The sequence below is a fragment of the Pogona vitticeps genome, chromosome 2 (genome assembly GCF_051106095.1).
Source record: "Pogona vitticeps strain Pit_001003342236 chromosome 2, PviZW2.1, whole genome shotgun sequence".
NCBI lineage: Eukaryota > Metazoa > Chordata > Lepidosauria > Squamata > Agamidae > Pogona > Pogona vitticeps.
The window spans coordinates 72,692,104-72,707,971 of NC_135784.1; the positions used below are offsets into that span (position 1 = coordinate 72,692,104).

Below are 15,868 nucleotides of genomic sequence, written 5' to 3' on the forward strand. Positions count from 1 at the left end.
GATTCAGATATTCCTGAAGTTTAAACAGCAGGTGTAACTTTGTCCCCTCTCTTCCATTCCCAAGAGGTCAAATGGCTCCTGTTGTCCCAGACCATAATGAAGATGGAGCATGAAGAAGGAGTACTTAGTGCCCGTTAGTGGACTATGCAATTAGGGGAATCCCGTGGTTCTTGCGTCCTGATTTTCGGCTTCCCATATATATTCAAATGGTTGTTGTGGAAACAGAAGGCTGCACTACCTAGGCATAAACGATATGTTTTCCAAAGTTTTTTGTGCATGACATGAAATATATTTTTCTTCTTAATTTTAAACCTTCTACCCATTAATCTCAGTGAGTATTGTCCTTAGATTTTTATGATCTGTTTTTTTTATGATCTGATTTCTTTATTCATATATTCCTCAATCATATTTCTGCTTAGTAGTTTCTTTCAGCAGCGAAAGAACCATAATTTTTGGGACTGCCTTCTTCTATAGAGATCTTCTGCTCTTGGGTATTGAGCGGTTATTCTCTAGAGACTCTGCTTTAAAAGTTCCTTCTTATTTGCATGTGTATTGCAGAGGACATTCATACTTATTTATGAGGATACCATTCTTTGTGCCAGGGTTCCCTATAAATGGTTTGTAAGTAGATTAACATCATTAGCTGTCTTCTAATTCTTGGCGCAGTGCTTTTCCATTATTCATAAAGTTCATTTCCCACAATAACCAAAAAACAAGGAAAGAACCAACCTATGTATCTTGTTGCTATATGACAACAACTCCATCTGCTGGTGTATTAAGGTAACAGGCATATGTAAACATTTCATTGCATTTTTATACTCTCCTGTCTCCTATGCCTATAGCAGCAGTGGCTGAGGTGCATGAATGGGTGCTGGAATAATCTCCTGACTAAACTGTTTAGGGACTATCACCCACATCAAAACAGCTCCCTTTAAAACTTAGAAGACTGGGTATTTTTTCCTGATAAATATGGGGCCATCCAAAAGTATTCTGCCTCTCCTTTACATGCTGTCAAGTCAGAATATATTCCTTTCATTTAGTCGTTTAGTCGTGTCCAACTCTTTGTGACCCCATGGACCAGAGCACGCCAGGCCTTCCTATCTTCCACTGCTTCCTGTAGTTGTGTCAATTTCATGTTGGTCGCTTCGGTGACACTGTCCAACCATCTCATCCTCTGTCGTCCCCTTCTCCTCTTGCCATAACATTTCCCAACATCAGGGTCTTTTCCAGGGAGTCTTCTCTTCTCATGAGATGGCCAAAGTACTGGAGCCTCAGCTTCAGGATCTGTCCTTCCAGTGAGCACTCAGGGTTGATTTCCTTTAGAATTGATAGGTTTGTTCTCCTTACAAGTCCAGGGGACTCTCAAGAGTCTCCTCCAGCACCACAATTCAAAGGCATCAGTTCTTCGGCGGTCTGCTTTCTTTATGGTCCAGCTCTCACTTCCATACATCACAACAGGAAAAACCATAGCTTTGACTATTCGGACTATTCAGAATTTATAGCAACCCTAAAAGGGCTTTCTAGGTAAGTGAAATATTTAAGGAGTAGCTTTTGCCAATTTCACACTTCTAGTGAGTTTCCATGATTGAGCAGTGATTCAAACCCAAATCTCACCCCAAGTTCTAGTCTGTAAGGGAATGTCCATTAAGAAGCACTTTTGGAGAGACAGGAGAAAAATTGCAAGCTCCATGTTTTATGTTTTTAATATTTAAATCTTTTGCATCACTCTCAATGCTAGCTCTCAGTGTCCCGTTCCCTGCTGTTAGAGAGGAGAAGGGCATTTCTGCACCAGCTTCTGTGGCTCTTCTGGGCCAAGAAAGCATCTATAGGTGAGCACAGGGACAGCTGCAGAAGCAGTTCTATGACAGGCAGAAGATATGTGCATATATTGTGTGTATGTGTGTGTGTGTGTGTGTTGATGGTTGGAAACAGCTATACTCACAGCATCACAAGGACCATCCTGACATTGCACCTATACAAGTACGGTATCAGATCTTGATGCAGAGCCTTATGGGGGAAGGCTGTTTCAGAAAATTGCATGGCAGACAATGATTTTGTTGCTGCTGCTGTTTAGTAGGGCTTGCACGAAGAAATTTACTGCAAAGCATGTATGTTTCTGTACCTCATTAAGTACATATATTGCACATATACTCATGTTTAAGGTTGGGGTTCTAGGAAGACACAGACAGGTCAGTCTGATTAGTTCTTAACTAAGTTGTTTTAACTGTTTCAGCATAACTGATTTTGCATAAGCAAAAGTCCTGCTGTAAAGCGGTGATCCAGAGATCAAGCAGAATGTGAAGTATGATTTGCCAGCAGGATATGGTCCATATACTTCAGTGTCTATGTCGGTTTTCAGTTTGTCTTGTAGCCATTGATAAACTTATTTGTCAGGTGGAATTTTCAACCAGCCCCCCTCAAAAAAAAAAAAAAAATGGGGAAAGAAGTAATCCTGATTTCCAAAATAAGAGAGAAATATCCACCAGATGGTGCTATAATGTTAAAGGAAAGATAAAAAGCCCAATTACAGAGGCAAGAGGTGGTTTCAGAAGTGAAAGGTGATTTGATGAAATGACTGATTTATTATTCCTTAACTTCTGCATTTTATTTTTCTTCTTTACTTAGTTATAATTTTATGATGTTTATCACAATTCACATAAACATGGCAGAACTGGGCCCACAGAAAAGAGAGAGAGAGAGAGAGAGAGAGAGAGAGAGAGAGAGAATATGTATATATAATAGATACAATTAAAGGAAAAGCACATGGCCACATAAACTTGAATGCACAGAGCTGTATTACATCAACCCTAGCAGTGGGAAGGAAGTGAAACAAACCACCTTGAAGAAACAAATCGCTTTGAAGCAAAACAGAGATAAGTTGTTGAATCAGCTTAACTAACTTGTAGCAACTTGAATACACATATCACTAAATCTGCTTAAACTTATCTTTAGGGCTACTGTACTTCCAAAAGTAATGTCTCAGCTTTTCTGCTGAACTCTAATTTGCATATTTTAAATATGTGAAGTCTGACATTGTGCTTCAAGAAATCCTGCATATCATATTCTATTTTACTACTCACTTTCTTCCAAATGCTAATAATATTTAATATTTTGCATGAATACATAACATGAGCCAGCATTCCTCACCTGGGGCTGCTGAGTGGCAGTCGGTTTCTGAGGAGAGGGTACGGGTGTTTTAGACAACATTTGGTTCATTTTGCTTACAACAAGCTCAGTTATCAGCTGTTTGTCCTCCACTTGATGTTCGCCAATCAAAGGCATGGCAGAATCCATAACCTAGAAGACAGGAAAGCACAAACACAAGTATATCCACACTGTGAATAATTTCAACAGACTGCTAGATTCCTTTTAACTGTTTTTACCTGCAGATATGAGAACAGGAATTTTAAGAATTCAACACATGCTGAGGTAGTTAATGTTTTCAGCAGTCTTTTAAAAAAATATATTATGCCTATCCTTGACACACTGATATAAGTGTGTGTGTGTGTGTGTGTGTGTGTGTGTAAAACACAAGAACATGTGTACTTACTAGTGATATATGCAAGGTCTATCTGGGCATTATTTCATGCTGTCTCTTCACCATACATAGAAGGGAGTGGCTATCCGCACCCCGTCCATTGTTGCTTTTTTCAACAAGGATAAGAGGAGAGGTTCCTGTTCTACACTTGAACAAGAATCACACAGGAATATATTCTTTTGAGATCATTACTCTTTGTATGAAGAAAGCAAGAGTGGAGAGGGTGGGCCTTGCCACTCTCTTCTAAGTGTGCTGAAGCAATTACATTCTATAATGCCTTAACAGGACTATAGCCTTTTCTGAAGAAGTAGCTGTGTTAGTTTGCCTTGGCATTTGGCAAAATAAATGAAAAAAAAAGGCAAAATAAAGTACTTTAACAGTTTATTTTAGTGTCAAACTTTTGTGGATCAAAATCCACTTCTTGGAACACAGGAGTCTGCTATTTTATTAAATGCTCTCAATTGTTGTTGTTTAGTCATTAAGTCATACCCGACTCTTCATGACCACATGGACCAGAGTATGCCAGGTCCTCCTGTCTTCCACTGGTCAAATTCATGTTGGTCGCTTCGATGACACTGTCTAACCATCTCGGCCTCTGTTGTCCCCTTCTCCTCTTGCCTTCACACATTCCCAACATCAGGGTCTTTTTCAGGGAGTCTTCTCTTCTCATGAGATGGTCAAAGTATTGGAGCCTAAGCTTCAGGATCTGTCCTTCCAATGAGCACTCTGGGTTGATTTCCTTCAGAATGGATAGGTTTGTTCTCCTTGCAGTCCAGGGGACTCTCAATAGTCTCCTCCAGCACCACAATTCAAAAGCATCAATTCTTTGGTGGTCGGACTTCTTGATGGTCCAGCTCTCAATTCCATACATTGCTACTGGAAAAACCATAGCTTTGATTATGCGGACCTTTGTTGGCAAGGTGATGTCTCTGCTTTTTAAGATGCTGTCAAGGTTTGTCATTGCTTTCCTCCCCAGAAGGAGGCATCTTTTAATTTCATGGCTGGTGACCATCTTGGAACCCAAGAAAGTAAAATCTGTCACTGCCTCCATATTTATTTATTTATTTATTTATTTTATTTATTTATTCAATTTATATGCCGCCCAAACTACCCAGAGGTCTATCTTCTCCTATTTGCCAGGAGGTGATGGAACCAGTGGCCATGATCTTAGAATTATGATCTTAAAACTAAGATCAATGCTGTCAATAGGCTACCAAATAACTCTACATTATTGTCAATTTGGTGGCGCTGTGGGCTAAACTGCAGAAGCCTGTGCTGCAAGGTCAGAAGACCAAGCAGTCGTAAGATCGAATCCACGCGACGGAGTGAGCTCCCGTCGCTTGTCCCAGCTCCCACCAACCTAGCAGTTCGAAAGCATGCAAATGCAAGTAGATAAATAGGGACCACCTCGGTGGGAAGGTAACAGCGTTCCGTGTCTAAGTCGCACTGGCCATGTGACCACGGAAGATTGTCTTCGGACAAAACGCTGGCTCTACGGCTTGGAAACGGGGTTGAGCACCGCCCCCTAGAGTCGAACACGACTGGACAAAAAATTCTCAAGGGGAACCTTTACCTTTACCTTTACTGTCATTTAATCAAAGACAAAGAAAGAACAATTTCTGTTTTTGTTTTACTTTTTTTGTTATGATTGCTATCACCTGGATTCTTTAACTATGGTAATTCTGAGGATGGTTTATGGCAAGTAAGTGATTGATATACTTTTGTGAAAGCTAAAAACACTGTTCACAGACTTACAAAAGCAAAGGTTTAGCTCAAACCATAATAGCTCTAAAATATTCATTTTAAGTGGTAGAACATCTTGTAGAAGGAATGAGCCAACATTCACTTAGAAAGGTGGTGTTAGGATACATGCAAATATATTTTTCCCATCATCTGAGTGCATAAACAGAATATGAGACAACTGGGACTGATTTTTTTAAACAATATGTACATTTAAAAAAAACAGACTACACATACATGCTTATTTAATAATCAACTTTCACTGGTTGATAGCTGCATTAATTTGATTATTAGGTACAGTATGTTTGTTTGTTTATTTAATGCATTCATATAGCACTGACTTAGTGCAAAGCACTACTTTAAGTGGTTTACAGCAACACAATGCAATAGGGACCCAACCAAGCCCTATGCGGAAAGATCGAAAGAACTGGGCATGTTCACCTTTGAGAATAGAAGACCGAGGGGAGATATGATACAACTTTTCAAATACTTGAGAGATAGTCATACAGAGAAGAGGCAGGATCTGTTCTCGATCATCCCAGAGTGCAGGATACACAATAATGGGCTCAAGCTACAGGAAGCCCAATTTAGACTTAATATCAGGAAAAATCTTCTTAAGTGTTAGAGAAGTACAACAATGGGCCAAATAACTCAAGAGATGGTGAGCTCTTCAAGGCTGGAGGAATTCAAGAGAAAATTGGACAACCATCTGTTAGATCTTCTTTGATGTGGATTCCTGCATTGGAGGGGACTGAAGTCGATGGGCTTATAGACCCCTTCCAGCTCAGCTATTCTATGATTCTGTGAACCACCCAACATTAAACATTTTAAATAAAACAATGATACCAACCCAAAATGATGGCAATATTGTGAACACATATAGAAGAGCTTAAAAGAGGATGCTTTTGAATGCCTCTTGAAACAGGACAGTTTTAACACCCTCTTTAAGGATGGGAGGGAGGGGGCCTGAAGCCCATTGCCCAGTACTTCTGCTGGGAGCCCACTGCATAAGTATGTGGCCATACCCAAGAAGACATAATTTCTGGTGATCGTGTGTGACAATCTGAAATAGGGCCTGAGAAGGACAGGTGGTATGGGCTGATGTTTCAAGGGAGAGATGCTCCAACATATATTTAGTTTGTACATGTCATATATTTTTCCATTTCAAACTGGTTTTAGTAAATGGACATCAGAAGCATTTTCTCCCCTTCTCCATTTGATTCACAAAATCTTTTGTTAGAAGAAGGGAATGAACATGGAAAACTTACTGCAGTGGACTTAGGGTTCTGACCGTGTGACCTCCGGGCAACAAAGCATAACCTGGACCAGAAAACCCATTCTTTGATGTCACTGACAGTGGCAGATTGTTGCTGACAAAAGGCTTCCTCTTCTGATTAGGGGATTTCATACTAAGTTGCATGCATGGTAAAACAGCAACATGAAGCCTTTGACAGGTGGTAGGCTGCTGCTGACATCATTCCTGTTGTGCAGAAGGAACCATGCCTAACAGGATTTTAGCCAAAGTGTTCCACAAACAGGCCTATTCACAGCTGCAACAGTGGCTGCAGACAATTGCCATGTATATATAATGGGGTCGCTGGGTCAGAAGTATGATTAGGTTGAAAATTGTGCAGTTTCCTAATATGCTTTCGATTATATTAGAAGCAGATATCTCAGTACTGTATATTAAAACTATATAAGTCAGAGAGCTAGCTACTCTAGACTTTCAGCAGACCTGCAACATTCAGTAACAGAGGTGCATGCTTTTCACGGCCTAGAATCTCCATATCCACTTATGATGGTATTAAGATAATACTTTCTGTAATCAAATGTATCCCTTTCCTATTAAGAGACCAAAACACCATTTGCTATTGATGACAACAATTGGTTTCATGCTGGACAAATAGTTTAGAATTTTCTTTAGCTGTTCTGATCAAATATTTCTGCTATTTTGAGTTATCCATGACAACAAAAGTTCTAAAATTATCATCTGAAGAGACAGCAAGGTCTTATTTTCTGTACCTCAATTTGATATCATTTCCAGCTTTACAGTTCCATAAAACGTTTCCCCAAAGAAGTAATTTTCATGTCAAAAATTTGTGGTTATTTGTTGTTGGCATTAAGTGCTTTCTCAATATGCATCTGAAACGGTGACTCTTGAATCTGTCTGTTTTAAATTTTCAATTTTTGGGACCAATCACATCTACCATTGAGATTATTAAATTTTTACCATTTGACAAAGTATTATCTCAGAACTGATTTGGGTTATAATTGTTCTTTCAGAGAGAATGCCAGAGCTCTAAGAGCTTAAAGGGAACCTATACTCCGGAGAGTTTAGACCATTGTCATGTGACAAATTGTCAAAATGGCCCAGTGCATGTTATAATTATGGGCACATTTATGATATATTTCCAGTGTTTGTAAACTACTTTTCTATGAAAGTATGTTAGTGCACAGTAATACCATTTTTTACAATAAGTACATAAATGAAGAAAAAATGATATAATCATGAAAAAGTCCAAATGTGCAAACAAAATTACAGGTCAGACAGAAAGGTATATGCAGCACGACAAAAGTTAAGAAGAGCATAGTGGGGAAAGGAAGCAAAGAGGTGAAAAGCAACTGAGGTTGGCTTGCAACTGAAATGGGTTGGGCCACTACCCCCTCCCCCAAAACTAGATTTATTTCCCTTTTGCTAGTGCCTCCTGGTTTGTTTGTTAAAAAACTGAGGTGAGTTGTGTTTTTCGAAATTAAAGAACAGATGTGAATCCTAAAAAACGCTGTTCCGCAGCATGCATAGTTACTTGAAAAATATATTTTATGCCTAGCAAAACGTGATACTACATATTTATCTCTCTCTCTCTCTCTCTCTCTTGATGTAAAGATGTACTTTTCTTGGGTTTCTCTTGGAGAACAACCATACATCTTGCCCCAAAGCAATAATGGTGAGATTAGTTAGAAAGGAACACAGATGGTTTAGGAAAATTTGGTGCAGGCATTTTGATCTCTAGCCTAAAAATATATGAAAGCAAAATGATAACACCTTGTGAGCCCTCTTTTGATTTCCTATAGGCAGTGCTATTTACTGGAAAACATTTCTTTGCTTGATTATTTGAATGTGTCCCTGAATAAACTGCAATGCACACTCTCAATGGACTATCCAAAACGACCAAGATGGAAAATCTAAGTATTGAATATCATCATCCTATGCGTAATCAAATTGATTGGTTTTTGTAATAGTGTATTTTTGAATAATAAATTTTATTTATTAAAAAAAGGGATGGAGGAGAAGAAAAATTAGGGACATAATTTTTTTCCTATTATCCTTATACCAGCAAAAGTGCTTGTAGAGAAAAACTATTTATCATACCTCAAAAATATAATCCTTCCCATCCTTGCCATGTACTGCTTTGACTGCACATATGTCCAAACCTCCAAACATCTCAGAACAGCTGTCAATCCAAAACTTGTACCTGGAAGACAAAGAGAAGTTCCCATCAATTAAAAAAATGGCAGTCACAACAGAGACAAAACTATATGGTCCAATTTGGAATGTATCCATATTACTCCCTACATCCATAGCCACACATCAGAATAGCTGGCTTTTTATTTCATGTACAACTTCATTTCTCAGGGTTATTTCTTTGCTGTTGGATGCTTGTCAGACTCTACATCTGTGGAAATGCTGACAGCAGTGATTGAACTTATTTGTTTATAAACTGTCCTTGCTATAAAATGTTCGAGTCACTTGAATGTAAGAAAAGTGCTCTTTCTTTTAATGACAAATCTGGAGAAAAACCAAACCAAACAGAGAAGGCTGATTCTGAAAGGTCCTTCCAATTAAAATCAAAGGAATAGGGAGATTTATTTATTTATTTTATTAAAGGCACTTTCTTAAACATATGAAACAGATGGAAAGAGATATTGTGGAATTCCTCCCCAAATGATGTTAGGCCGGTTCCATCTCTGTTGAGCTTCCGATGAGCAACTAAAACTTCACCGTTTCTTTCATCTTTAGGATAGTTTTTTTTTCTTTAAACTGGCTTTTGGCAAACATTCTAAATCTGTTCCTCATGTTTTAAATTTGTTTTTGAATGTTTTGAGTATATTATTTACATTTTAAAAAATCTATTCTTCACTATTTTAAGCTATTGTAAATGGCCCAAGTAGCTCTGGTGGGTACAACAATGATGAGCAAGAAGGTTTAAATAAAATTTAAAAATACTGGGGAAGGAAAGCTTATCTTGAAGCCAAGGACTGCTAAAGCAGGTTTGACTAACTTAGTCAATAAACAGTATGTATGTATTGAAGGGAGGTAGTGGCTGAGTGGTCCAGAGAATGCTAGCCTGAAGTACTGTACACGTTTCCCAAGCTTTGGAGACATGCAGGTCTGATGCAACCCAATACAAATCCAAAGCATGGATTTTTGAAGGGCTCACTCCCATGCTCCACTGCTTTGACAAAAGGTACTGTATCTTTCCCCCTCATACTCTAGGGCAGTGGTTCTTAAGCTTTTTGAAAGAAACGCCCCCTTGAGCCATTGAGGAAGTTATCATCGCCCCCCTCCCCGCGCTGATATCTTATTTATTTATTTATTTATTTATTTATTTATTTATTTATTTATTTATTTATTTATTTATTTATTTATTTAAGACACTTAAATCCAATGACCCCTGAAAACAAAATTCAATTCCAAGAAAATGAAATGCCCCCAAAAAGTAACATTTAATGATTTAGTTGCAAGTGAATTTTAAGAAGCAAAAAGAAATTTAAAAAGGGCATAAAAACAAACTGCAGTGCAAGAACTAAAAATTTCAAGACGAAAACTCTGAAACTAAATTAAGATTGGAGAAAAATATATATTCATGCACACTGTAAAAAGGCTGCAGCCATCTTCACAGGTTTGGCTTGCTCCAGCGCCCCCCTACCGCCCCCCTTCTGCTCCAGCGCCCCCACGCCGCCCCTTTTCATTTTACCGCCCCCCTGAAAAATGAAATCACCCCCTGGGGGGCATTATCGCCCACGTTAAGAACCACTGCTCTAGGGTAGCCTTCCTCAATGTGGTGTTCTCCAAAGACATTGAATTCTAAGTCCTGTAACCCCAAGCTATGTAAGGATTATGGGAGTTGTAGTCCATGTTATCTGGAAGGTGCCAGGCTGAGGAAAGTTGCTTTATTCCTGCATCATGTTTCTAGTTATAATTATAAAATAAATAACTATGAGCCATCTCATGGGTTCCCTTTATAATTTTAAGGATGAAAAACAGCAGGGAGGAGTGATGTGGAGTAGACAAACTGCTGGAGGAGAAATGAGTTGCTAGGCCCTTCCCTTTGTTCAACTATGTAGTCAAAAACAAATGTTGGGAGAACAATACAAGCATCTCCTTTGTAACATTTACTCTCTGAAAATTTTCCAGAGGAATTTATTAACTTTTCACACAGGAAAGCAGCATCTCATTACCGATCTCTTTTTACTCTTCACAATATGACCGATCCTTTATTTATCCCTGCTATGTCAACAAGTGCGGTTGCCTGGTTTAACTCACAGATGACATTTTAAAGGGTTGCTTTAACAGAGGCCCTGGTCACATGAGAGAAATGTTCTGTAGTTCTTCCAATACTTTCTATACTTCTGTTGTGCTGATTCTCAGTCACATGGTATATATATATACACCAGGATGAACTTCCCAAGAACTTTTACCAGTTTATTTTCTCTCTTCCTTCAAGGGGCAATTGAGCCCCTTGGGAAAAAAAAAATCAAGGAGCTCAATTGCCCCTTGAAGGAAGAGAAAAAATAAACTGGTAAAAGTTCTTGTTTTTTAATATATTTTTAATACATCGATATACTGTATCAGGAAGGGATTTCTGTTTAGAAATATGTCCTCTGTTGTGCTGGCTGCTCCTGAAGAATTGCACTGGTCCGTCTACTTCCCTCACCATCTCCTCTGCCTTTCAGCTTAATCCGCCATTTTGGTCCCCCCATCTGTAACGCCCGCCCATGAATGTCTCCTCACAGTGACTTTTGAAAAGTGGTGTGTTGAAATGCAATGGCTCAAATTGCTCTGTGCCATATTTTTACCAATGTATCAATGTACCGGCCACAAAGTTAAAAAAAAAAAAAACCACAAAAATGCATTCTGCAACAATGGTGGCAACCTTCCTGCCTTTGCTTCTGAAAAGAAGTGGGACAGGTCCTCCACACAGACAATTCTGGTAAGGAATGCACTGATGCAACAGAGGTACCACATAACACAATTCTCCCAGGGAATGGAAAACAAGCTGCAGTTACATTGCTGGCCGGGAAAATATTTCGATCTTGACTGTGCATCCTGAGACTGGGGGGGGAAAAAAAGCAACAATCTAACTGGGAGATAACTAGAGAACATTTCCCTCATGTGACCAGGGCCAGAGTCATGCCTGAAAACTCCAGTTTGGCCTCAAAGCACAACCTATTGCTGTAATTTGCCAACACAAACAAACTGTTCCAGTGTTTTATCTGGATGTGTACACAAAAGCTTATATTAAAATATAATAGTCTTTAAGGTGCCACGAGTTTTTGTCTTTGTTTTGTTTTGTTCCTTTGGATTTTGCCTCATATACTTGCACAGACTAACATGACTACGTCTTCCAAAATTTTCATCCTTAAGTATTTTGCATTGCAACAGTCATCACATGATAATAGTTTAAAATTCTAGGTCAAATAATACAAGAACCTATTTGAGAACAGGTTCATATACTATGTATTTGTCATCCTATAGCTGATAGTTCTGGAAGTGATGCACAATAAAAACAAAAAAAAATCACATAAAAACAGAAACAGAATAAGACAACTAATTAGGACCAGCAGAAAGAGACATTACATGAACTAATGAGTATCAAAAATAGAACTACTTAAATACATGTAACAACTGAAATAGAGGATTAAAATTGAGAGAATAAAGAGGTCTTTGTCTGATGCTGGAAGCATAACAAAATAGGCATTAGACAGACCTCTTTGTGGATGGTATTCTCTAATTTGGGTGTGGGTGGCCAGGGCTATGACTTAATCAGGCTGCACCGAAGTCATTACCTGCTGTAGCTCAGCATGGGAAGAAACTTGAAACAGGGATCAGATTAAAATATGAAGGTTTAGACAGAGAAATATGTGAAAAGTAATGATCCTTTAGATACTGTAGGTGAAATTATGAAAAAAATTGTGTGTTGATTATTGACCTAAGAGATAAACTGGGAGACAATAAAAATGACATATATTGGTGCATTAAGATCATAACACTCAGTATTAACTGAAGTTTTTTTTTACTGTTTTCAAGGGCAGCCTCACACATAACATATTGCAGTAATTTTTCCTGCCCACATGATATAGAGGCAGAATTGAATTGTTCCTGCCTTTTTTTCTCGAAAATTTGAAAGGTGTTTCCCCCCTATGTGGATGGGAAAGGGAAGGGCTTGTCTGTAGAGAAGCAGGGGGGAGAAAATGGAAATAGAAGCACCAGCTGGGAGAAAAGCGAGTGAGTGTGAGGGGAGTGGGCAATGAAAGGCAGCTGGGAGTGGTGTATGTGTGAGGGGCAAAAGGGGGAGTGAGAGCAGATACAATCATCGAACTGGACTGTGAGACTTGGGGGCTTCGAATCTTGGCTTAAGCTCTTGGGCAGCTGGAACAGAATGGCACAACAGGGACAATTTTGGGATGAAACAAAATCTACCCTTCAAACAGTACTAGAAATAGTGAGATCCCACTACCAAGAGACAAAATTATTCAATGAACATCTGAAGAATTATAGTCAACAAGAGACAGGGAATAACGAAGAAGGAAATAAGACTGTGCTGGATGATGTATGCCAATCAAAAGAGGAGCTGAGGAAATTAATGGGGAAAACCTAAGAGAAACAACTTCAATCTTGGATCCAAGGAGAGTATTAAGGGAAGACAAGGGGAGAAAATCAGCAAAATTAATTTTAAAAAGCCTGGAAGATCTATTGAAGATAGACCAAGTGCATAAAGATCTAGTGGAGATAAATCAGATGCACAAAATACTTACAGAGGGCATGAAAGATGGCAGAATACTTAGAGAGACAGAAACAAAAAAGTGAAAAAAGAGAAACAAGAGATGGAATTACTTAGAAAGATGAAAAGGGGAAAAATAGGAAGGGGTCCCTTAATGTTGAAAAACATGTATATATTTAACTTTGGGAATTGTAAAGGAGCATATCCTTTATATTAAAAAGGAGAATGAAATTGAAATAAGGGAGCTTTAACCAGGGTAAAGATGGAATATGGTGGGTTTTCTTTTTAGGTAAATTAAACTAGATATAAGGTTGGGGCATGGATCTGGAACTACTTTTATTAAGAATATTATTAGAAGATCTTGAGAATATTGTACACTATGAAAGTAATATTATGATAGTAGCCATTGTCGTCGTTTAGTTGTTTAGTCGTGTCCAACTCCTCATGAACCCATGGACCAGAGCACGCCAGGCCCTCCTATCTTCCACTGCCTCCCAGAGTTGTGTCAAATTCACGTTGGTTGCTTCAATGACACTGTCCAACCATCTCATAGTAGCCATATTATACACTAAAATATGTACATGAATGGCTTGAATGTGTGAAAGATGTCTGGAATTTGGGGGGACAACTGGGAAGACACTGAGATGTAAAAAAAAAAACAAATAATTGTAAGCAAGTCATGTAATATGATGTTTGACAAGCACATATTAAATGTAGATAGAGTGAAAAACTAATAAAATGTTAAAAAGGGGGGGAGTGAGAGCATGTGGCATACACAGACGTATACACACACACACACACACACAAGCTAGCACTTACCTCTCTCTGCAAAGTCTCTGCTTCCCTAAGCCACCACTTCCTTTGTTTAAAAGAGCTTCCCACTCCCACAGTCCTGTGTTTTCATGCATGCATGCATTCATTTTTTTTTTTACAACTTCAGAACTCCCAGCAAGATAAGATTAGGAAGTGACTGAGGGACAGGCTATATGTGTTTACAGGTGCTTCAAATGGAACTGCAAGTATAAGTCTTTTTTTCTCTGTGTGGCCACTTATCTCAGAGAGAACTCAATGCCCCGATGTGACTTTTGCAGCAAGAGAAGGACAGTTAGTTTGCATTTCCTGCACTGTGTAGTTACTTCCAGCAACTGAAGAGGGCTAATCAGAATGCAGAAGGTCCTACTGAAGTGGGGGGAAAGTGAATGAACGGATCCCATACATGCTGAGAAATATTAACTCTGTTGAAAGGATGATAGTAACAATAGATACTGCATTCAGTGTTCTGGCCTCCCTCAGGCAGGTATCAGGTAGAGAAGAGTAAACATTTTAATATAATAAATTGTCAGACTATTTGGAAAGCATCTGCTCATCCACCCTTTGGACAGATGCTATTTCACATCAAACACAGCAACACTAATGTTTTCAGCCCTACCACATATGGGACACAATGCATTTTCTGGCCCATTCTGGAAATGGTTTGTATCTACCTATCTGACATGGCAATTTGTTCCAACATTGCGGATCCAGTGTTTGTTTTCCAGTTTCCAGATATAGAAGTTCTCCTGTAAATAAACAGAAGTAGTTAAGAACATCATGGCAATTTCATTGTATTATTTACTATTCCCTTGCTGTGTTTATTTCCTAATAATAAGCATGCACAGCAACCTGAAGAAAGCAAAATATCAAGCAAAGAACATTTATTCAACTATTTATTTAAAAAAACCCCCAAACAGTAGCATTTAATTGGATGTGCACAGAAAAGAGCACAACAGAACAGCAAAGAGGCTACTCATAAAAGTAAATCTGTTGAGTACTGAATCAGGTGATAGTTGTCCATCCTCAGTTGGGTAAGGAGTTCTAACTTTAAGAAACAGAAGAAAAGAAAAGAAATGGAGCTAAGAAGAGCTGTGGGGTTATTTCTGCTCTACTTGAAAACCTAGTAACCTGGACTTGACCTGACATTTGCATTTTGTAACAATAATCATATGACTTTACAAAGAGTTATGCCATTCACCATTACATTTTGGACCCCAAATGATAAAACATATTTCAGTTTATACCCGTGTGTTTTTGCATATTAACATATAAATCTATGTATTCAGTAAGTTGTGGTTGGAAAAAGACAAGATGATTCTAGAGAATTTGACAGCTTCCATGTGTGCGATTTTGTTCCTACTGTGCTTGTTTCTTTTTTGCCCTATGTCATTTCCTTAAAACAATGATGTACTGATATTTATACATATGGCATAAATTTCTAAGCATTTGCAGAAGATGTGGAGCTGGGAATGGTTCCATACTTTATCCTAGTTATCTGATGATTAGCATAGAGTAAGCTATCTATAATGTGAGTTCTGTGCCCATGGCCACAAACGATACAACTATTATGAGATTTTGATCACAGCATTAAAGCTACAGAAACAGATGATATTTCCTTTGGCACCTCTTCAAGTCATTCTTCTGTGCTTGTGTATGGACATGGATTTAAAAAAACCCCAAACAAAACAACTCCTCTCACTCCCCCCCAAAAAAACTCAAGGAAAAAGGAAAGGAAAAAGAAAAAAAATCCACAGCTGTGGAACATAAGCTAAGG

The 15,868-nt window shown here is 38.5% G+C and overlaps 1 protein-coding gene across 1 annotated transcript in view; it reads right to left on the reverse strand.

Moving 5' to 3' along the window:
- Positions 1–15,868, reverse strand: part of SYN2 (synapsin II) — a 201,446-nt gene that overhangs the window by 13,955 nt on the left and 171,623 nt on the right. The window contains exons 8-10 of the mRNA XM_020802549.3: positions 14,766–14,840; positions 8,649–8,751; positions 3,148–3,297 (exon numbers count right to left, since the gene is read on the reverse strand). Coding sequence (XP_020658208.3) covers positions 3,148–3,297; positions 8,649–8,751; positions 14,766–14,840 — 328 coding nt within the window. The remainder of the gene's footprint in view (positions 1–3,147; positions 3,298–8,648; positions 8,752–14,765; positions 14,841–15,868) is intronic.